At 45.1% G+C, this 25,121-nt stretch overlaps 1 protein-coding gene across 1 annotated transcript in view; it reads left to right on the forward strand.

The window, feature by feature from the left end:
* Positions 1-25,121, forward strand: part of LOC115138079 (receptor-type tyrosine-protein phosphatase delta-like) — a 206,512-nt gene that overhangs the window by 46,085 nt on the left and 135,306 nt on the right. The window contains 1 exon segment of the mRNA XM_065025473.1: positions 7,708-7,878. Within this exon segment, the coding sequence (XP_064881545.1) occupies positions 7,791-7,878 (88 nt within the window). The 5' untranslated portion in view covers positions 7,708-7,790.

A 25,121-nucleotide genomic window follows, 5' to 3' on the forward strand; every position in this document is an offset into this window, starting at 1 on the left:
TCCGCTCTCTGTTGTCCTCCTCTCTCGCTGTCTCATTCCACCACTCTCCACCCTCCGCTCTCTGTTGTCCTCCTCTCTCTCTGTCTCATTCCACCACTCTCCACCCTCCACTCTCTGTTGTCCTCCTCTCTCTGTCTCATTCCACCACTCTCCACCCTCCGCTCTCTGTTGTCCTCTCTCTCTCTGTCTCATTCCACCACTCTCCACCCTCCGCTCTCTGTTGTCCTCCTCTCTCTGTCTCATTCCACCACTCTCCACCCTCCGCTCTCTGTTGTCCTCCTCCTCTCTCTGTCTCATTCCACCACTCTCCACCCTCCGCTCTCTGTTGTCCTCCTCTCTCTCTGTCTCATTCCACCACTCTCCACCCTCCGCTCTCTGTTGTCCTCCTCTCTGTCTCATTCCACCACTCTCCATCCTCCGCTCTCTGTTGTCCTCCTCTCTCTGTCTCATTCCACCACTCTCCACCCTCCACTCTCTGTTGTCCTCCTCTCCCTCTCAGTCTCATTCCACCACTCTCCATCCTCCGCTCTCTGTTGTCCTCCTCTCTCTCTGTCTCATTCCACCACTCTCCACCCTCCGCTCTCTGTTGTCCTCCTCTCTCTCTGTCTCATTCCACCACTCTCCACCCTCCGCTCTCTGTTGTCCTCCTCTCTCTCTGTCTCATTCCACCACTCTCCACCCTCCGCTCTCTGTTGTCCTCCTCTCTCTCTATTTCCACCTCACTCTCTCTGCCTGCTCCCTCCTTCTCAACTCCCTCTCCCCTGTTTTCTTGTTCATAATATGTAACATGATTTGGCCCTCCCCTGTTCATGCGGCGTAAATTGAATCCCACTGTTTCCAGGTTGGCGGCTGCTGAGTCTACTGTTTTCTCCCTCTCATACAATGGGCACTTGAATGCATCACATTTACACGGTAATGAGTTCCTTTCTACGTGAAACACGGCACTCATACAGAAGTGTCCTTCAGTGGACGGCGGCGACACGAGCACGACACACTATGCACTTCTAAATCGTCAGCATCGAGACAGCACACAAACTCGTGGCCCCTCAAGTGCATGGGGGAGCCCTCAGAGGCATTCAAGTATTCTATATGATTGAATTAACCATGTGTTGGCCAATGTAATCAAGGCCAGCAGAAATACAAACAAGCAGTCACAGATGTAGAGTGTTGTGGTGATGTTATTCCCCCCCTAGTGTCCCTGATGCTTAACAATGAAGCTTAGGTGTGTGTGTGTGTGTGTGTGTGTGTGTGTGTGTGTGTGTGTGTTTGACTCTGTATGCCAGTGTGCAGGGGAGCAGCCCAACAGGGCACTGGGATAATCACTCACCAGTCTGGTGGTCAAGGTCGTGTACTGGGGGACCATCCATCTGAACCTAACAGCTGCTGTGAGACGGGGATAACGGATTAGATGAGGGGCGGGGAGAGAGAGATGCAGGGAGAGAGTAAAAGCGAGGGAAGCGTTAACAAATAACAAGAGGTGTTTTACTGTGAAAAGTGAAAAAGACAAGGTAAGAGGCACAGGGAAAATTTGCTAGATGAAGAAGAGGAGGGAGGGAGGGAGGGAGGGAGGGAGGAGGGAGAGAGGGGGAGAGGGAGACAGTGCTAGATAGTCACATAGGATCATTATAGTAAACTGAGAATATACAGTATATATTGGCCTCTGTTCCATTGTTAGTTTTTCTTGCAGCTATATGGGCAAACACCAGCCTGTTAAAACTGTTGTATTTATCTAAACTCTACAGGTTGACGTTTATTGTCATGAATTTTACCCTGAAGGCAGAACTAGATAGGCCAGCTGCAAAGTCAAAATGGGCTATATTGTAAAAATAGCTTTATGGTCTTAAGTTAAGGTCAGGGTTTGGCATTAGGGTTAGCAGTGTTTTTAAGGTTAGGTATAAAATCAGATTTCATGACTTTGTGGCTGTGCCAGCTAGTGACCCCTCCGCAGAGCTGTCTCCAGGGTAAGTCATGACACAAATACCAACCTGCATGAATTCTCCCTACAGAGCTAGAACCACAGATGGATACATTGCACAAGTTAAGCAACTCTTAGACATATCTATGGGTTTACTTTGTCAGTGACCTTTGGGGATTAGGTAAACAAACAACTCCCTTCGGACAAACTTTATTTGGAGGCTTCTCAAAGTTCAAACTCCTGCTGCGAAGGTGAAATGGCTTTGGCATTTCCTGTACCCGCACCTGGGGACACGATGCAGCAACAAGATCACCATTGCTTCCTTCTTCCAGACACAGCAGGTGCTTTTAAACCCAATTACTGGCGCAGGAAATGTCACCCGAACCCAATAAGCTTATCTCAGTGTCTTGTGTTGGAAGGCGTCACTCATAACAACAAAGAGTGGGACGCTAGAGAGGATGCTAGCTTGTTGTTAGCCCTTTAGTGATTAGCCGCTAGCCACGGCATAAACAAACACCTCTGACGTTCGAATAAACATGGAGACAACAGAGTAACTCGGGTGGGACGAGCATCTCTGAAAACGCAATTTATGAGCGTGGGAGGCTTGTTTGGCTGAGGTCGGAAGGAGGGGGGGTGGGGTGGTAAATAAGTTTCTCTAAGCCGCGGTTTGTCAGAAGCTTTCATGTGGAGGCTGCACTTGAGGGCATAGCTTAGCTTAGCTTGAGGGATGTTATTGCACATGCCCGCTGATCTGGGGCGATGCGTGAGAAACGTCCCAGACGCCAGTCCTAAATCAAAGTGAGAGAGAGATGGAGGGAGCGATGGAAAGAGAGGAAACAGAGTACAGCGGCAGGATTGAGACAGGAGGTATGAGCGAATGAGAGAGAGAAAAGTCACAGAGAAGGGCAGAGAGGAATGACAGTGAAAGACAGAGGGAGAGAAAGTAGAGTGAATCAGAGAGGCAGAGAACAGAAGAAGAAGATTTGGTTGGAATGAGAGAGATGAATAGATGAGTGGAAGGAGGCAAGATAAAAGACTGCTGCATGTGTCACGCATAATAAGTGCAGTCAGCATCCCAAGCTCATGGTCTGCCACTCTGACTTAGCCCGCACCCTTTTTCACAGGTGGGCGGATGGTTGCTAGGGGAAGTTATGCCTTTGTCGAGTGTTCCAACGGGAGACATTTTAACTCCAATCATATGACACATAGCAATAACCCAGGGGGCACCTTATTATTATTATTATTATTGTTGAATTGGCGCAAATCATTTTTCATGTAGCCTTTTTCTCAACTCTATTGAAGTCATATTTCTGTTGAAATGGGTAGATGGGGGAGGGTGAGGAATGGGTACACGATACCCTATGCCCTCTGTGGAGATGCCGTTTGACCTCTCGGTTGAAATAGGCGGGTGAGCGCTCGGCCTATGGAATAGCGGTTTGGCCTTAATTATAGAGTCCTTGAGCGTTTGACTCTTACCTCTAGCGTGGCATCTGGATACAAGATACTGTATAAAACATCTAAAAACACAGCTTTACCTTGCTGGAGTTTTTTAAAAACTGCCATGTTTTACTTGTGGTTCTGGACTATGTAATGACTGCATTGTTTACGACAGGGCATTGAAAGGGAGCATTTCATAAAAGGCAAAAAACGTATTTGTTTTGCTCTGTGAGGCATAATACTTGGGCAGTACAGTGTGAAGCTTTTGATTTAGCCCCAATATAGTGGCATTGCAAGAGTTCTGTCTTTGCGTGTGTACACACAATTAAGGAAGGGGTTGACTTAATAGTTGGGCTTGGTATTTTTGTGGCCGCTTTGTTTTTTGGGGGAAGAACAACAACTGTTTCCATGTAATCCATTTTATAAGATGGGAAAAGCATTGCATGCTATTCCTGAACATAAAGGACCCCTTGAAACCCAATTGATGTGTTGAAGCAAAACTGAGGCAACATGCATGAAAGATGAGTCAAGGTTGGTTATGGGGTATTGTTTTTATCCCATGCCAATTTTTTATTTTCAACAGTTGCATTAATATAATGCTCATGCTAGGATTTGGTTCCCATTAGTTTGGGTCATATAGTGGATATACTAGCACGCTAAGTTAGCACGCTAACACAGAATGTGTCATTGTAGATGGAATTTGCTTCTATAACAGCATGCCTTCAGGGTCAAGACCACCGCAGCATGGCGGGGAAAGGGATCGAGGGAGAAGGATGCTGATGCTACAATAATGTGTTCACGTCTGTTGATCATCAAACAGTCATCTCAAGATGTTTTAACAAAAATAATGAGCCCAAGTGTCTTTTATCAAACATTGTTTGACATTTCATAAAAGCTCTGAAATAAATCTCTGAAATAAAAGCTCTGAAATAAATCACTAGTCATTGTTTGAGACACGTAGCTCCCACATGCAGTAGAAGAAGACACTAAACGGGTTGGCCATTCTACAGAGAATCCCTCTCTCCGTTGTTTCCCTCCCTCTATCAACCTTTTCAGGGAGTGATAAGAATCAGGGGAGAGAGAACACAACTCATCAACCCTCCCTCTCTTTCTTTATTCCTCTCCTCCTCCACTGCCTGGCAATATCTCCCCATTTTCTAATTAACATTGTGCTTGTTGTCTGCCTTTTGTTTAATAATGCATGATCCTATCACAACCGGCTCTTTGAATGGAACACTGCTGAATAGGTACACAATAATACCGCCGAGGGGCTCGGAAAGAAAGGACAAGATTTGTTCTTGTTTCTTTTCTTCTTTTTTTGGGCAATAAATGTTCAATGGAAGCATCAACATCGCTGTATGTGTGAAATTGAACTGACACGTGAAACAGAGCGGCCATGTTGCGGAAGGAAAGCTTTGGTGACAATGGTCAGAGGTAATATTTGAGGTAACAATGTGCCTTGGGTAACACAGGGAATTCTGATGTACACTACTAGAAAAACGACATCCAAAAAGGTTATTCAGCCATAGGAGAACCCTTTTTGTTTGCAGGTAAAACTCTTTTGGGTTAAATACCTCTGTGGAAAGAGTTCTACCTGGAACTCAAAAGGGTTCTTCAACAGGTTCATCTAATGGGACAGTCGAAGAACCCTTTTAGGTTCTAGGTTCCAATTTCAGGATCGATTTGTCGGCTACTTTGTTCTCATTAGGGCTGCTTGTGTTCACATGGATAGCACAGCCTTCCTCTCCCCTGGTTGGTGCTTACGAAACATGCAGATGGCTTTGTTTGTCTGTATCAGCATGTGGAGGGAAGTGGAGGGAGGAAGTGAAAGGAAGGGAAGGCTGCTGAGTACTGTGTATAGTGAGGACTCCTAATGTCATGTCATTATGGAAATTCACACTACATTAATTAACTCAAAGGCTATCAACCCAGATTTCGCATGCAAAGCAAAAGTCAGGGAAGACGTGGGGCGGCAGGCTAGCCTAGTGGTTAGAGCGTTGGACTAGTAACCGGAAGGTTGCAAGTTCATATCCCCGAGCTGACAAGGTCTGTCGTTCTGCCCCTGAACAGGCAGTTAACCCGCTGTTCCTAGGCCGTCATTGAAAATAAGAATTTGTTCTTAACTGACTTGCCTAGTTAAATAAAGGTCAAATAAATAAATAAAAAAGACGTCAGTGACCTTGATTAGAGGAGCTTTCTGTTTCTGTCGGTGCTTACTATGGATTGCACTTCAGTGATATCCCTATCCTTACACAGTGTTATGGAATAGAATGCACTATAAATACTAGTCGTGTGTGTGTGTGTGTGTGTGTGTGTGTGTGTGTGTGTGTGTGTGTGTGTGTGTGTGTGGGTGTGTACTGTAGGTTGAGATTGCTTCAAATTGATTCTGTTCGCCACACGCCTCACGGCCACCACAGGCCTCACGGCGCTCTGAGACAGGTAGTCACGTCTATCTCCCCACGACACAAATGGAGTGTGACAGGTGCACTATCTCCCTGTCTTTTCTGCCATTTACAGGCTACAGCTGAAGGAATAAAAGGGGGAGAAACAGGGAGAGAGAGGCGGGGAGATGGGTAGCAGGGAAATTAGGTACTTTGTCATCGTCTACCACACTGATTGCACTTTTGGTTTTCTGGATGTTTTATTTGTTTATAAATCATCAGATAAATAGCCGGACGAATGAGCCCCGTGTATAAAAGGATTATGCGATACCTCTAATGTGTTAGTGAGGGTAAACAGTGCTCTGTCTGCACCTGTGGTGTGGCTAATGCGCTAATAGTCAATACTATCTGTTAGCTAGCTTTCGGTGCTTCTCTGCTAAATGTCAAGCTGTCTAAGAGGTCAGAGGTCAAATGATGTGTCCGTCTGAAGAAGCGTGAAGGCTCTCAGCGTCAGTGTACCTCAAGCAAGTTCAACCATTTTGTGTGCGTTCCAAATACACATTTTAAGCACAGATCTACATACTGATTAGATATCTACAATGCCTGGAAAAGTGTTTTACATCTCAGGAACCAAATCCACATTATATAATCTGTGCAGACCTGCTTGGAAAATGTGTATATTGGAATGCACCGTCTGTCTCAGATAATAGCCTCCTCCCATGCTAGGCTATCATGCTAACTGGTTAGCATGCTAATGCTAATACACTGTGTGTCACCAGAGCTCATGGAGCGGATTAGCTACCAGAAGAGTCCAGAAATTCATGACCACCAAAATATGTCAGTCACTATGGATTAAGCACGAGCTTTTGCAAATTCATGACCACCAAAACGTGTCAGTCACTATGGATTAAGCACGAGCTTTTGCAAATTCATGACGCGGAATCGAGTGGGCTACTTGCTAATGCTATCATGCTCTGTCAGATCAATTACCCCATCCACATAGCGGCTTTTGATAAAGGAAGGGGTGGCGAAACATGAGAGGGAACACAAGCCTAACCTACTTGGTCATACAGATTTAATGTGTACTTCAAGCAGTGGTTGATAAAGGAGGTGTTGGTTGCATACAGTATAAGTTTGGCTAACTCTAGCTTACTCCATCAAACTGTATAGATTTGTTGCCTTCTCTTTTGTCCTAATCCATTTGGAGACACTTAAAGCTATTAAAGCTGCAGCTACTGGTGTAAGACGGGCATACATATGAGGTGGAGCTGAGTGGTTTTAAGGGTACTAAGAACAATGGTGGCAATTTGTCACTACATAGTTTATGGATAGCACTGGTCTCTGGAGAGAAATCCACCAATATGTTACTGTCTCACCATATGCTCAAAAAAGAACGAAAGGAGACATTAGGTGCCCTGAATTGAATGGCCAGCTATATGGTTCTCCAGGGACGGTTTAGGTTAGTTCCCCATTAGTGTTAATATAGTAGGCTAAACAGTTTAGGATTCCCCTGCTAGCATGTTGAATGTGTGAGTTTTCTGTATGTACATCTCAGAACCTTTTTTTTTTTTTTACATTCTACATAGCACATGGTATCAGTAAATGATTTAGCAAATTATGTAAAAGTCTGACATGTAACAGTGATGATCACAAACAAATAGTTAATTTGATTAGAGCTTGTGTGCAAATCCTTGCTGCGAGTGCGTTAGTGAGCCCTTTCATCTGTGTACGTGCGTGTGGACGTGAACACACTAACATGCGTTCGAAGTGTCCGAATATAGGCTGCGAGCACATCACCCTCTCTCCTCTTTAGCTGTCAGATCCTACTGAGTCTGTGTGGGTATGTCAGAAATGTGCACTAGATAGATAAAGTACGAGAAGCCAAACCACTTTGTTTCATTCATGCCCTCACTCTCTTTCCCTCCCCTCTCTCCTTTCCTCCCTCTTTCCCCCACTCCCTCTCTCCCCCCGCAGGCTGTGAATATCCTGCATCTGAGAAGTCAGACCAGACTGACTCACAGAGCTCTGTGAGCCAGCACCACTGAGGCTGCCAAAGCATGCTGGTGCCAAGCTGTCCCATGATGCACATAGCTAGACCCGCACTGCTCGTCCTGGGTCTGCTCCTCCTTCTCGCCGACGCTGAAAGTAAGTGTCACTTTTCGTCACTTCTTCTCGTCCTCTCTTTCTCCTCAGTTCGTGCCACTGTAGGGATGAGATATGTCTCTTGTAAGTGGTCTTATCTCATTGTCACATACACACACTAACAGTCATACACACACAAAAACACAGCATTCTCTCTCTCTCTCTCTCTCTCTCTCTACCCAACACCCTGATGAGTACAAGGCCATGGCCATAAGTCCATTCCTCTACATTCTTATCCTATATGGAGATAACCATATATATCACCACAAAAAAAGACATTGGATTGGAGTTACAGGATGTTTGGAGTTGAAATCTGAGCACTGAGGTGTCACAACAGTTTTCAGACTCCAGTGAGTTTATCCTACTCCGTTTTCCCTGCTTAACACCGCTTCCCATTAATCACTACGTTCCAGGAAGCAGGTGCAGCAGGTGAATACAAGTTTTATTACACCCTTCACACCGCAGGAATCTCCCTCTTCAGCTTGAATGTGTTTGAATAGCGGAGCGTCCTCCCAAGGTCACAGACGAGGGAGCAGCAAAAGAGAAATTGATGGGCGAGACTCGAAACTTTTGGTTGAGAAATGTTCTCTGCAATCTGTTTCATTTTCTCCCATCTCAATTTTCCCCTCCCACTGCATATATTTCACAGTGAGAGAGATGAATGGAAAAGTAAATTGTCACTTCAGGTGTGTCTAGGTTTTTATTGACTTGGCCATTTTAATCATAGCAGCAGTTTATGTGCTTTCTATTGAGCACAACTAGCAATTATTTAGAATAGAATAGACCATGAACATGGACTATGTCACCATGCACTTGTAGTTTAGGTGCTATGACTAATGTGTCATGCAAAAGAAAATAAAGGAAAGCCAACTACCAGACATCCAAACTCGAGTCGCCAGTGGGCATTCCACGGGGGAATTTGAGCACAGATGTAACCCATGAGACAACCACAAATGCACTTGGCCATCCTAACCCCTAAATCCCCACCTTCCCTTCTCTCCCTGTTGGTGTCTGCGTGCTAACAGCTGATCTGATAGCCCTTTGGACAGCTGTGCTGGTTTATCATTTCCAAGCCAAAACAAACTGACCGTGAGGGAAGGTGACGGCAGTCCAGCAATGACTGAGTAACGGAGGAGAGAGGGGGTTGGGGATAGGGGGTTGGATGACAGACCGGTGTCCATAGCTGAGGTGTAAAAGAACGGAGATCCAGAACAATTTGTAGTAGTACATATTTTCTCAGGGATTATGTCTTCTCTCAGCTATATCCAAATATTCAGCTATATCCAGCTATATTCAGCTATTTTCAGCTATATTTAGCAATATCCAGCTATATTTAGCTATATCCAGCTATATCTAGCTATATCCAGCTATATTCAACTATATCCATCTATATTTAGCTATATCCAGCTATATTCAGCTATATTCAACTATATCCAGCTATATTTAGCAATATCTAGCTATTTTCAGCTATATCCAGCTATATTTAGCTATATCCAGCTATATTCAGCTATATCCAGTTATATTTAGCTATATCAAGCTATATCAAGCTATATCCAGTTATATTTAGCTATATCCAGCTATATCCAGCTATATTTAGCTATATCCAGCTATATTTAGCTATATCAAGCTATATCCAGTTATATTTAGCTATATCCAGCTATATTCAGCTATATCCAGTTATATTTAGCTATATCAAGCTATATCCAGCTATATTTAGCTATATCAAGCTATATTCAGCTATATTTAGCTATATCAAGCTATATCCAGTTATATTTAGCTATATCCAGCTATATCCAGCTATATTTAGCTATATCCAGCTATATTTAGCTATATCAAGCTATATCCAGTTATATTTAGCTATATCCAGCTATATTCAGCTATATCCAGTTATATTTAGCTATATCAAGCTATATCCAGCCATATTCAACTATATCCAGCTATATTTAGCTATATCAAGCTATATCCAGCCATATTCAACTATATCCAGCTATATTCAACTATATCTAGCTATATTCAACTATATCCAGCTATATTTAGCTATATCCAGCTTTATTCAACTATATCCAGTTATATTTAGCTATATCCAGCTCTATTCAGGTGTATCCTGCTATATTTAAGCAATAAGGCCAGAAGGGGTGTGGTATATGGCCAATATACCATGACTACGGGCTGTTCATATGCATGACGCAACGCAGAGTGCCTTGATACAGCCCTTAGTCATGGTATTTTGGCAATATACCACAAACATTGCTATTATAAACTGGTTACCAATGTAAATAGAGCAGGAAAATAAAGGTTTTGTCATACCCATAGAATAAGGTCTGATATACCATGGCTTTCAGCCAATCAGCATTCAGGGCTCGAACCATCCAGTTTATAATCAGATATAAACAGCTATATTCAGCTCTCTCTTCTCTCCACCTTTATTCTTTGTTGCTATAGACCCTTTATTGCAGATATTCCTTCTCTCTCTCTCTCTCTCTCTCTCACTCTCTCTCTCTCTCTCTCTCTCTCTCTGTCTCTGTCTCTCTCTCTCTCTCCATTGCTTTTGAGCCTCTGTGTTAGCTCCATGCCAGTGACTGCATCCATTTTCTCTCTAGTGTGCCACTGCATCTGCATAAACACTTCAGCTGCTCAGCTCAGCCTTAGGACTCTCCCCAATACTGCACTAGCCGTGAGAGGAAAGACCAAAATACCAACTGAATAACCCCCTCCCACCACCCACCTTCTCATTTTAACACTCTAAAACCCCATAGAGGAAGAAGGGAAGCTGAATGCCTCCGTCAGTGCAGTGTGTTAGCCCAACTGGGGTGTGTTAGCCCCGCAGGCGAGGAGATGTGGTGGAGGATATGAGACACGTGAGAGGGCGAAAATGGCTGACTCGGCCTGCTCAACAGATGGCACCATCCTCGAAGCCAGTCCTGTGTGCCCATGTCCGGCTGGCTGCCCTAACCTCTCCCGCAAAGGCGGGAAAAAAATGTCCCCGGACAGGACAGCACACACGTAGGGAGGGTTTGGGGTTTTGGCGCTAACGATGCTAACACGGACAAATGCTATATGGCAATGCTTTGTTTGGTTAACATGTGGATAGGCATGGATAGAAAGGACCTTTTGTTGGCATAGGACTGTGCCTATGTGGATTTGAGGCTATTACTTTAGTTGATGTGGCAAATTGGGCTCGGGACTATTGATAGAGGGCATTATTTTCCCTGATGAGCCCCGGGGTGAGATGGGGGGACGCCGGTGGTGGAGCCAAACAACCATGCTGTTTCTCTGGTTGAACAATGGCATAATAGACAAACAGAGAAACCCATCCCTACTCTGAAGGAGGGATCTTCGGGAGTGTTTCAATGATCAATAATGATCAATGGATCGTCAATATGTGTCTAGCTGCAGTGAGGAAGGGTCCAGAGAGGACAAACAAACAAGCACAAAGGCAAAACCATTAGACTTCTAACAACCTCCAGGGCTTGTTGTGTTTTGTTTGGTGCTGTTTGTTTGCTAGGAATGCTGGGGAGGCAAACAAATCAAATTTATTTATATAGCCCTTCGTACATCAGCTGATATCTCAAAGTGCTGTACAGAAACCCAGCCTAAAACCCCAAACAGCAAGCAATGCAGGTGTAAAAGCACGGTGGCTAGGAAAACCTCCCTAGGAAGGCCAGAACCTAGGAAGAAACCTAGAGAGGAACCAGGCTATGAGGGGTGGCCAGTCCTCTTCTGGCTGTGCCGGGTGGAGATTGTAACAGAACATGGCCAAGATGTTCAAATGTTCATAAATGACCAGCATGGTCATTTATATGTTTTTTTTATATGTTCTTCAAAAGAAAGATCAGGGTCCAGAGTAACGCCGAGGTCCTTCACAGTTTTATTTGAGACGACTGTACAACCATTAAGATTAATTGTCAGATTCAACAGAAGATCTCTTTGTTTCTTGGGACCTAGAACAAGCATCTCTATTTTGTCCGAGTTTAAAAGTAGAACGTTTGCAGCCATCCACTTCCTTATGTCTGAAACACATAAGTCGTTGCATTAAATGTCGCTAGTGAATCACTGAGCTGTTCAGTTCCCTCAAACCCATGACTATGTCACAAATAGCATCCTATTACCTACACTACTTTTGACTAGGGTCCATAGAGCGATTGATTTAGGAGGGATTGAAAGCAACAAGTCACATATGACCTAAGTAGTTGCTCAATAAACGAACAGGAAAACCCATTCCTACTCTGAAGGAGTGATCTTCGGGAGTGTTTCAATGATCAATAATGATCAATGGATCGTCAATATGTGTCTAGCTGCAGTGAGGAAGGGTCCAGAGAGGACAAACAAACAAGCACAAAGGCAAAACCATTAGACCTCTAACAACCTCCAGGGCTTGTTGTGTTTTGTTTGGTGCTGTTTGTTTGCTAGGAATGCTGGGGAGGCAAACAGTCGTTGCATTAAATGTCGCTAGTGAATCACTGAACTGTTCAGTTCCGGGCCCTGGTCAAAATTGAAAAGATATATAATATAGAGGTACCTAGGGCTGGATTAGAAATGGTTTGTCCGAAATGCCATCCTCTTCCCTATATAGTGCAATTTTGACCAGGGCCCATAGAAGCTTTGATCAAAAGTAGTGCACTATATAGGGAATAGGGTGCCATTTGGAATACAAACTAAGTCACCCTGGGGCCTAATGCTGGTTTAATTGATTCTCTCCACTAATGACGGATGGCGTGTTGTATCCCAGTGGAGTGAACGCTCCTCTTTTAATGTGTCGAATAAGTATCGACGGGCTCCCCCGGACATCTGTAAACACTCAAACCGTTTTCGTCCCCAAAACTCTATCTGGCTGTCCTTCACACGCGTTCACTCACAGGATGCATCCCAAATGGCACCTATGGGCCCTGGTCAAAGGAAGGGAATATGGTGCCATTCGGGATGCAGAACACTCTATCTTTCCCTCTGGCGTAGCCCTTGATTAACTACATGGAAAGTGGAAAAGCAAATACTCTCCATCTATTTATTCATCCGTCCATCTCTCCCTCTCTCTTTCTTTTACTCTCTTCGCTCAAGTCGTTGCGTGTGGAGTGAGAATAGAAGGGAGAGAGAGAGAAAGGGAGAACAATAACGTGGGGAATTACATACATTTGTTACGCTGGCTGCGTCCTACACCAACAAATGAAAGTGCTCTTGCCAGGTTCTGATGGCTCAAGTAGAATCAGGAGACAGACTAGTGCGTTTCCATGCAGAGGTCAAATTGTGCGCGGCTCTGCGGCGAACATAATGTGCAATATAATTCCTCAGTGCACTGTGAGGAACAGACTTTCCCATCTTGTTGTTATTCACGGGCATTATCATAGGGCTCAAGCCCGACCACGTCACTGTGTCACTCGCATGGCTGTCAGGGTCAGTGTCAGTATATGAATAGATTATGGAATAATATGGTGTTTTTCTCCAAAGTTATACATCTTTTTACGGAGTGTATATGTCAATGGTCATTAACTCGATGCTTTTAAATCCATTTATATTCATCCATAGAGCCACACATTCATAGACCTTCTGTCAGGCTTGTACACGCACGCACGCACGCACGCGCACACACACACACACACACACACACAGGCTCATGTGAGCACACTGAGCCGCACCTCCTAGCTAGACTTAGGGCTAATGATACTGTATTCCCAGATGTCAGGGGGTTGTAAATTGTGTTTTATGCTTGCCTCCCCTAATATGAATTATTGTAAAATAGTGTTGTATTTGCATATGGGCTTCCAGGCTGTTCTGAAATTAGCATTTTTACAACAGTTCAAATTAAATTCCACAGCTTAATTTGCCTGCATGGTAATTCGATTTAAATTGAGTCCATTCCACTCTGACCATGTGACCATGTTCACAGCACAAATATGGGTTAGAAAACACCAAAGGCTCCAGAACCCTCCTCAACAACTGTGTTAAATTACAAACCTGTGGTTCAGTCGCACGCAATCAGATCACAAGACAATGGAAACGTAATTAAGCACAATGTTACCGTGGCCTTCGGAGTAGCTATCCGCTACCAGGGCTTCACTATCATAAAGGAATAAGCAGTAATCATAGTTTTCTCCAGTAGAAGTACTGTACTCTACAAACTCTGTGCTTCACAATCATGTCGTTACTTTATTATGTAATTACTCCATAGGACACTGTGCATTGACCATTTACGCTAGGAATTCTGCATTGTCTTGTAGAAACCCCCTGGCAGTCCGTTACATGATGCTCTTAGCCTTGCTATGGAGTACCATACAAAGGTTAGGCCGATCCCCAAAGCTCCTTGACCCTCACATACACATAGAAAGACTAAGAAATGGAACTTTTTCTGACAATACAGAGGCAGTGTGCATGCTCAGATGCACATACCGTAATTAAGGGCTAGCCTCGGGCACTAATGCTATTTTTAAGTGCACTTACGTCTCCAAGAGACATTGACTTGATAATGGAGGGGCAATTTAGCCACTCTGAGGCATTCGAATCCAAGAGAAAAGGTATTGACAGAACAAAACCTCCTGAACACAAAACCAAATAGCCAAATGGTTATGGTGCGCCCTCTTGACTGACGACTGACCAAGTCTCTTCACAATACAAATGGATTGTTTTTTCCCATTCACAATACACACCCAATTCAAACCTAAATTGAAATTAATTTGGACAGATTTTACCTCAGGTTTTGGCATGTTTGTCTGTCAAAGATGGAATATTCAGCCTGATTTGAACTGGATGCTCCCAGTAAGAGAGCACAAATGGCCAGGTTTCACACAGAACCCTCTAGTATGCCTTTGATGCCGTGATCAGCCGGTGAGCCGAACACAATGCCAGCTGTTCTGCGTATGCCTGGGTTACGCTTGGCACAGCGTTTAGCATGCTGGCATATGCTAAAGTGGATAACCCCTCCGTATGCCAGAGCACCCTGTAACAATGCAGATGTTGCGCAACGTCATTAGAGCGACTGTGCAATTAATAGATAGATTTTTGGATTTGGTCACTAGCTTGAATGGATGTGCTTTTCCGTTAAATAAGTATTCCTGTTACAGAGTAAAGGATACTGTTTTGTGGTTTTCAAATAGTGGGTACATCAATGTGGATGATCAATTGTTAGTACATTACGGTGGCGAATCGTGGCTATTGGACCTTCAGTTGAACATGTTTCTTCCAAACTCAAAAATCAAGAGAAATAACAGAAACATAGCATCACTTAGGCCTAATGCGCCCAACTAAAATGAAACAGGCCTGAGGTTGAGCCATGCTTCGGCCTGCCACTCACACAGAGACGGCACCCGCACTGACAATGCTACCAACAGCAACAAGCCACACTGTTTTCACAACCCATGGTAGCCTAACGCCGTCACCATTCCACTATCACCAAAAGTGACTACAGTGTCACAGAGTGTGACAGGCCCGTGATGCTGAAAGGACAGCGACCGTAATACGCGGTGCACTCCATGTTGGAGAGCGTACTTTCTGTAAAACACATAGACTGATAGAAAGACAGCAGTCACACACAGCATGATGTTAAAGAATAATCAGTCCATTCACAAGGACATAATAAGCCAGTAGGTCTCAATCATAAGAACACAAAAACACAACCATTAGGCTAAACACTTACCAATCGAAATGTACAACTATTACTTCCCATTCCAAAAATATGTTCACGTTCAGCACACAAAGTAACAGGGGTTATCTAAAGTTTAACTGCAACAATATTTCACACACATAAGCTATTTTGAAAGAGATGGCTAACAACAGCAACAGCAACCGCACTGCAATAACAAAACACAGTTCCACTCACCAGATTATGATCATTTGAAAACTTAACTTTGTGTTGAAAGTGAATCCTTGATCTGAAGAAATGATCAAGAACTTGATTAGCGCTACAGCAGAAACTCTTAGCCTAGCTTATAGCAGAAGGATAGGTGCAACCGTGAATCACCCAGAAGAAAGACTATGTTTCAATATGGAAGGCACACGGTATTTATGGCACACATCATGCCGGTGACATTTATTTTCCCTCCAGGTCAGTGTCAGTTATGTTGTGAGGTTCACTGAGGCCAGCCCCCTGAGGTACAGTAGGGTGGTCATTTGAACTGCTTTAGAACACAGATGGCCAGTTAGGAATTGGAGGGATGAAGGATTCTGTTTTTAGTAGACTTTTCTCTTTTCGGATAAGAAGTCTTAACACTTATTGTTTTATGTGGTGGTTCATACTGTTCTGTATGCCCTACCTACTTGTATGGTACATTCAAGACATGATGGCGTTGGAATGTCAGTTGAGATGATAGGAATCCCAACCCTTCACTTGGAGCTACAGGAGTGGGGGAGTGGAGGAGCTGCAGGAGTGGAGGAGCTGCAGGAGTGGAGGAGCTGCATGAGTGGGGGAGTGGAGGAGCTGCAGGAGTGGGGGAGTGGAGGAGCTGCAGGAGTAGGGGAGTGGAGGAGCTGCAGGAGTGGAGGAGCTGCAGGAGTGGAGGAGCTGCATGAGTGGGGAGTGGAGGAGCTGCAGGAGTGGAGGAGCTGCAGGAGTGGGGGAGTGGAGGAGCTGCAGGAGTGGAGGAGCTGCAGGAGTGGGGGAGTGGAGGAGCTGCATGAGTGGGGGAGTGGAGGAGCTGCAGGAGTGGGGGAGTGGAGGAGCTGCATGAGTGGGGGAGTGGAGGAGCTGCATGAGTGGAGGAGCTGCAGGAGTGGAGGACTGGAGGAGCTGCAGGAGTGGAGGAGCTGCAGGAGTGGGGGGAGTGGAGGAGCTGCAGGAGTGGGGGAGTGGAGGAGTGGAGGAGCTGCAGGAGTGGAGGAGCTGCAGGAGTGGAGGAGCTGCATGAGTGGGGGAGTGGAGGAGCTGCAGGAGTGGAGGAGCTGCAGGAGTGGAGGAGCTGCATAGGTGGGGGAGTGGAGGAGCTGCAGGAGTGGAGGAGCTGCAGGAGTGGGGGAGTGGAGGAGCTGCAGGAGTGGGGGAGTGGAGGAGCTGCATGAGTGGGGGAGTGGAGGAGCTGCAGGAGTGGAGGAGCTGCATGAGTGGGGGAGTGGAGGAGCTGCAGGAGTGGAGGAGCTGCATGAGTGGGGGAGTGGAGGAGCTTCAGGAGTGGAGGAGCTGCATGAGTGGGGGAGTGGAGGAGCTGCAGGTGGAGGAGCTGCAGGAGTGGAGGAGTGGAGGAGCTGCATGAGTGGGGGAGTGGAGGAGCTGCAGGAGTGGGGGAGTGGAGGAGCTGCAGGAGTGGGGGAGTGGAGGAGCTGCAGGAGTGGAGGAGCTGCAGGAGTGGATGAGCTGCATGAGTGGGGGAGTGGAGGAGCTGCAGGAGTGGGGGGTGGAGGAGCTGCAGGAGTGGAGGAGCTGCAGGAGTGGAGGAGCTGCAGGAGTGAAGGAGCTGCATGAGTGGGGGAGTGGAGGAGCTGCAGGAGTGGAGGAGCTGCAGGAGTGGGGGAGTGGAGGAGCTGCATGAGTGGGGGAGTGGAGGAGTTGCAGGAGTGGGGGAGTGGGGGAGTGGAGGAGCTGCAGGAGTAGGGGAGTGGAGGAGCTGCAGGAGTGGGGGAGTGGAGGAGCTGCAAAAAATAGTTTTTCCCCCTTGCCAGTTTGGTTGAAGAGGCATCACATCCAATCAATTAGCGGCTTAATAACCTACGCTGGGCTAATTAGTCAGATGCATGACGACAACCTCACCTCCTATTAAGAGGCCCCGGATCAGAATGGTTTAGCGGATATCCTCCCGAGCCGAACGTGTCTCATTTTAGCAACCTTATTAACAAAATTTAATAATAAATGTATCAACCAAGGTATGCATATAAGATGCAGGCACATAGACAGTTATGGGTGCTACACTTTGATATATTTGTGAAGAAAACATAGCAAAAATAAAAAGACATTTGGGAGAGCAAGACGTCACCAGATTGTATCAGGGCCTGATGCCTCCCCTTGAAATGCCAAAGGCTCCTCTGCCTATGACTGGATACATGGCTGTGTCTGAGTAGGTCCTTACAGTGTCTGAAACTCATAAAAGCCCTTATATTCTTGAAGCTGTGTGTGGGAGGGAAGTGTGTGTGTGTGTGTGTGTGTGTGTGTGTGTGTGTGTGTGTGTGTGTGTGTGTGTGTGTGTGTGTGTGTGTGTGTGTGTGTGTGTGTGTGTGTGTTCACATGAGTATACAGTTTGTATGTACTATAGTGTGTCCGTGTCCATATCTGATAGAAAGTAAGTTCACATGTGTCATTCTCTCTCCATATCACTGTGTTAGGACACCTGGCCTGGAGCCTGTTCTTTGGTCTCACTCTGGGGGAGGAACATTTCACTGATCCCAGTACAGCACATTTACGTGTTGGGAAGGGAGTACCTTGGGGCTGCAGAGTGGTTAATGGTGTAAAGCCTTCGTCTCAGTGAAGTGCACCGGGGCTATCTGTGTTCCCAGGCCAAAACGCCTATACCTTTTTCACATGTTTCACTCCAATCCTCCCAACGTTGATTAGAAATCTATAGGGCTAACATCCCCGCCGGCCTATCGTTGTCCGAATAGGTTAGCATACGTGATAGTGAGTGCTCTATTTCACACATTTTCTCTCTTTCCATGTCGTCTCTTTTACCACCTTTCTTTCACTCTCTCCCATTCTCTTTATCTCTCTCTCTAACTTTCTTTCTCTCCCGTTACCTCACTCACTCACTCTGCCTCAAAAACAGCATAGTTCAAACCCTTTTTGGCAACTTTGACGTATAAGTAATTTGCTTTTTGCGGACTTCTGACACAAGGCTTTAATGTAGTTTATGTTACAGTTAATGAGAGGGAAAGATTCCAATGAGAGGTGAAAATAAACTCACACTATGGTCCGATGTAAAGGCTTTTCCACTTGAAACTGAGCCAAGGCCTTGATTCAAATGGTGCAGTGCACTAAGTACCCATCCGACCGCCACTGTAGAATATCGACATGTCGACACAAACCCAGACACACACACACACACAAAACAACCCTTTCCATTAGTGGGGGAGCTGCCCAGTTTCAACTGCTCCCCCTAAACACATGCACACAGTTTCTCTCGCACACATACAGAGAGGGACCACTCTTACTCACACACATGCCCATTCTCTCACAGAAACACCCACAGAACACACACACCACTGATGAGATATTTATATGGCATCCATCAAAGCCTCACCAGGACCGCCCCATCCCCTGAACGTTCGAGGCCCATCCTCTTGGGGGTGACATCTGTTTCATTCATCATCCTCTCTCCAGCAAATTAATTGTCCACTCCTCACCATCACTCATATTCAATATGAATATTGAATATTAAGTGTAGCTAATTAGTGTAGGACAGGGGTTGGGTGACTACAATGCAGGAGAGTTAATCTCTCTCTCTCTCTCTCTCTCTCTCTCTCTCTCTCTCTCTCTCTCTCTCTCTCTCTCTCTCTCTCTCTCTCTCTCTCTCTCTCTCTCTCTCTCTCTCTCTCGATGGGATGCTACTGCATACATATGGGAGGGCAGCTGTCAAACAGAGCACATAATGTCAGGATTTGTGTCTACACAGATTTCTTTAAGTACACATTTCAAATAAGATTTTCCCAGTCTCTCTTTCCGTCCCCTTGGAGAGCGGGAGGGAGGAAAAAACATAATCAGAGCTCGCTGCGATCTTCTCTCTCTCTGCCCGCGCGAGAGAAGACAGTAATTTCACACCACATGATCTGTTGCGTCTCATTATGACAGAGCCCTTTAATTGGCTTGCTTGCAGTTTATTCCCCGATTTTTCAGGCGGAGGCGTCCGGGGAAGGATAGGCTGCATTTTTGCCATTAAAGCCACGTGGCGATGCTACGTTGGTGTTCGCATGCGGAAATTACGACAGTTTGCCAGCGGGAGTGGAGTGGGGATCGGCAACGCTTTTAGCGGTTAGCTCTTAGCGGGAGAACAAGGAGGCACCGGAGAGCCCGGTTAAACAGGGCCACCGTGTGAGTGTGGTGATTTCCCCTATAAGCCATTGAGAGAGCTGTGGTTCAGTGGTTATAGATAGCTGGTTAGAGAGATGCCCAGGACATTTGATTGATGGGCTGAACTGCGGATTGTAGAAGACGGGCATGGGAGACCTCAAATACCGCAAAGCACCTTCACCCCTACACTGAGATACAGGGTACTCTGAGAGCCCGATCTGGCCCGATCCACTACGCCCAACATGCACACCTACATAGTAATCATGCACATGCAGCTGTGCACACACCCACACATAATGCACAAATACTGTTACAGACATTACACAGGCACATGCACACATTCATTCCCATACACATGACATATACAGGTCACAGGCGCACACACACAAACATACAGATGTCAGTTATGGCAGCACTACTACATCCCCTCTACTGCAACCAAAGGACATACTGATTTCCTACATAAACATGTCAAAACAAGAGCCTATCCAACCCTAGGTCAATTATTCTTCCACCATGTGGCCTGTCGCACGTAGAGTGACGCTCAACAGGCTACAACGGGGTCATACCACCCATGTGTCCAGGGGCTCTTTTACCAGATTAAATACTGTAAAACGACTCACGAGGGCCACAGGTACAGGCCTGCATGGCCCTGTGTGATCTAGCCGTCTATGTAATGTATGTTAATGGATGGGAGAATACCCTGAGAGCAGCAGCTGTGGCAGGCTGAGGCAGAGGCAGCCAGCTCCCTAAGCCGCTAGAGAGAGGGATGCTGAATGAATCAGATTACCTGCCCATCAGCCGTCAGCCCCTGAGCCGCCCGGAGGACAGGCAGGCAGGCTGCCTCACTCCAATCGTCATGACAGCCAGAGAGGGAGAAAGGACGTGGGTAGAGAAGGAGGGAGGGACAGAGGACAGAGAGAAGGAAAGAGGTTCAAAATTGAGAAAGGGTAAGGGCGGGGAGTATGATAGAGAGTACCAGAGAGCGTTATGGGAATCATAGAGAAAGAGGTAGAACATTATGCAGAGAGAATGAAGTGTGACAGACAAAACCACATCTGCTAAGATTGCTTTTACCTTTCCGTCTTTGAAAAGAAAGATTGAGTGATTCCTATTAAATCAGTTGCCTGAGCATGCTTTACTGTAGACCTGGGTGCTTGGTAGCATGATTGATACACGCGGAATGTCAAATGATATTTGCTGAGGGAATAATTTGCACGAAAAGTAATAACAAGAAGTATTCGTTTTATTATTAGTTTTAACTAGGGCATAATTTGGTCATGACAGGTTCTCAACGTTAATAAAGTTAGCTAAAGATCACCAGGGCCAACCTAATCTCATGGGCCTCAAGGTTTGGATATGAGTTCTGAGAATAAACAGATGAAGAAAATGACGGCACCCCTGAATTGAAGGTCAATTGCAAATTAATCTTCGGTCTCATCTCAAATATCTGTTGAAAGTCTGTGAGGGAGGAAAACCTTCATGCGATTACAATTTTATTTAACATTTTATTACACCTGTTGCGACTTGGAATGCGTATGGGGTACTATTGCTGACTAACCAATGGAACAGAGGGATACTGAGGGACACAAGCTAAATAACCAATTGTATAGTGGAATATTGAGGAACCTGTACATCATTGCTAGGCCATATGAGATAAGTAATGTTCTATCGCTCCAAACAAACACCATGTACGGCTTCTTGTATTTGTAAGTGGCGAGGGATAAATGGAAAGGATCTGATTGGTGCTAAGTGGTGATGAGTATATTCTTACTGGTTGATGATATAAGGGCTCCACAACACTAAAACCTCGAGCCGTTGTATCCCTCTCAATTGTGTAATTAAATAAAACACAATCTTATATAGGCAGAGTGATTAGAACAAGTTGAAATATAAGCACATTCGAGGAACAGTTCTCAAAATTGAGTTTGTCAACCTGATGGTCAAAGAACAGAAATCCCCCATTGACTTGCTGCACCATGTAATTGGTGTTCAGGATATTTTTCTCCCCATTTCCAACAGGGATGAGGTTGTAATGATGGAACATTTCAGTCAATGAAATTTACAGTGGATTGTCCCTCACTGTGTGTGTGTGTGTGTGTGTGTGTGTGTGTGTGTGTGTGTGTGTGTGTGTGTGTGTGTGTGTGTGTGACCGTGTGTGTGTGACCGTGTGTGTGTGACCGTGTGTGTGACCGTGTGTGTGTGACCGTGTGTGTGTTTGACCTGCGTTCAACAGCAGTGTGAGTTTTGGTGTTCGGTGCTGTTGGATAGCCCTCTAATGGCTTTGCGGAATTACAGGCATGTGACAGTGAACCCTGGGATTAGGACTAATACTCTGATCCAGTGGAAAAGAGAGAGGGAGGGGAAAAAACTAGGCCAAGACAACCTGTCAGTCGTCAAATCCACTGGGTAGCAATACCCAAAGAAGTTGTGTGTTCCGCCTCTGAGAAAGTCAGAGAAAGACAGAAGGCATAAACAAATGGAAAGAATAGCTTTTCTTCTCAACTCAAAGACAATAAATAGCTAACAAAAAATCAAAACAGAAGCGCTGAAGGATACAGTCATCTTAAGGGGGCCTGGCCGTTTTGTTTTGACATGTCTTTGAAATCCACAAGGGAATTTACTTGGTATTCATTCAATTTTCTGGTCGTTCACTAAAAGACATGGCCGACCGAACTTGAGCTGGGCTGTGTCCAACAGTGGTGCAGCGATGATCCAAGCTGCTGTGAGGTCAAATGCAGACTTAAGAGAAAAGGATGCCTCTGTCAGATTCCATGACATGAAAATCCTAAACCAGGACGACCACAATTCATTGCAGTGTTTACATTTGTCTCAAGAATTCAGTCTGTCTTGGTTTGTAAAGACCATTACCTTGCATTATAACTGTGCGACAAAGCATCCGTTTATTGTGCATTTTGGAACGTAGCATTAGCTTACGGTAGATATAAATGTACAGTAAGCCAAAGGAGACATATTATTGGTGTTGCCTCTGTAAGAGGATCGGGAGAACATCCTGTTATAGAAAAATTATACAGGGGACACAGACAGGCTGCAAGCAGAAATCGAAGGCAGGCAGAGACTGTGCTACTTCCACACTACAGGACATCTTAAAGTCCCACCAACAATAACAGCAGACAAAAAAAGTTTTAGCCATACTTCCTCTCTTGCTTCACAGTGGTCTTTTTGGAAGTTTGCTATAACAGGCTACCCTAGTGCTGCTAACAAACTGAACACAATTTCCAGTCAAGGTAGAAACTCTCCAGACTGAAGTAGACAGTAGACAGACCATTGTTACAGCATCTGACCTTTTCTGAATGTTACTCACAAAGCAAATCCATCCAGTGGTCACTGCACAACATCTGTACCCGATCCAGGAATATCGATCAGGTGATAATTATATTGTCCTTCCCCAGCTTGATATGGATTAATAATCGGCCTCTAATGCCCTCTGACATTTTCGCTGCATCGACTCAATCCTGTTAAGTGCCACAATGCCGATAATTATGACGCCGGGTGTTCTTCATTTTCAGCCCTAACGAGAATCATCAAAGTTGGAGAGAGAGACAGAGTGGGAGAGAGAGAGAAGTCATGGCTTGTGCTCCAACCATTATTGGAGTTGCAGATGTGTACCTCGAAACAGGAAACAGGGGGCCAGAATTCAGAAGCCCTGGATTTCCTCTGAAGAGAAAGATGAACTCGTGACTTTTGTTACATCATTGAAATAAACCAAAGAGAACCGTTCTCAGGGTCCTCCACTAGCGTCACTTAGCCTACAATAAATACAGAGATTGGGACGAGGTGGAATGGGCAGAGTGCCACACCACCACCTTGACTTCCGCAACAGCCCATCTGTGAGCTTGTCCCTCCCCTGGCATTTGAGGACCCATCACCATCCTTTTGTGTATTTTTCTCCCTCCTTTGTCCCTGTTTTCAGCTAGTTTAACCTCTTCCCTCTACTCGGGACGCTTGCGTCCCAACTAGAGCTCTGGAAATGCAAATGTGCTACGCTAAATGCTAATAGTATTAGTTAAAACTCAAACGTTCATTAAAATACACATGCAGGGTATCGAATTAAAGCTACACTCGTTGTGAATCCAGGCAACAAGTCAGATTTTTAAAATGCTTTTCGGCGAAAGCATGAGAAGCTATTATCTGATAGCATGTAACACCCCAAAAGACCCACAGGGGACGTAAACAAAATAATTAGCATTTCGGCGTTACACAAACCGCACAATAAAATAGAAAACATTCATTACCTTTCACCATCTTCTTTGTTGGCACTCCTAGATGTCCCATAAACACTATTTGGGTCTTTATTTAGATTAAATCGGTCCATATAAAGCCTAGATATCGTTATATGTAGACTGTGTGATAAACGAAAAAAACATTGTTTCAAAACGTAACGTCATTTTTTAAAATTCAAAAAGTCGACGATAAACTTTCACAAAACACTTCGAAATACGTTTGTAATGCAACTTTAGGTATTAGTAAACGTTAATAAGCGATAAAATTCATCAGGAGGCGATGTAAAGATCATTAGCTGTCCGTCTGGAAAAATGTCCGGCTAGAAACTCAACGAAAATATCCGGTCCTAGACCGGAGGAGATACGGTGTCCTGCATGTGTTTGACCAAGAAAAAACTCGAAGGGAAATGACAAGACTCTAGACACCGTGTGGAAGCTGTAGGTACTGCAACCTCAGTCAATTAATTGTGGTTCACCTTTATCAATGGGTTCAAGTAGCGCATGGATATATTTTCCCATTTTCAGTGATCAGTTTTTCCTGTGCTTTTCGATGTAAATGCCGTTCTGGTAAAGCCACAGCAGTGATTTAACCAGTTTTATAAACGTCTGAGTGTTTTCTATCCACACAGACTAAGCAAATGCATATACTATATTCCTGGCATGAGTAGCAGGGCGCTGAAATGTTGCGCGATTTTTAACAGAATGTTCAAAAAAGTAGAGGGTCGACTTAAGAGGTTAATGAGGTTATTTACCCCAGCTTACTTCCCAGTGTTTCATTACATAGTCCAGCAGCTGATAGGGACTGCTTCACACACAGGGCAGGTGAAGATAAAAAGTTGGGGACAAAATATGATAAATGTCGGAGCTCAGCCGAAATGCAATCTGGCCACCGCGATGCAGAGATGCTCTAATGGCTTCCAGCAAAAAGGGATGCAGGCACTGTCGAGATGGCAACGTGATAAATGGCACCGCCATAGCTGGGAGGACTGTAGGCTAAACAAAAAAAGAAAGAGGCAAAGCACACAGACACAGGAAAAAATGAGGATGGGCACGTAATGGAAGCCAATTCCTTCTGAACTCGGCTCCTT

This window comes from Oncorhynchus nerka, linkage group LG12 (genome assembly GCF_034236695.1).
Source record: "Oncorhynchus nerka isolate Pitt River linkage group LG12, Oner_Uvic_2.0, whole genome shotgun sequence".
In the NCBI taxonomy this organism is placed as follows: Eukaryota; Metazoa; Chordata; class Actinopteri; order Salmoniformes; family Salmonidae; genus Oncorhynchus; species Oncorhynchus nerka.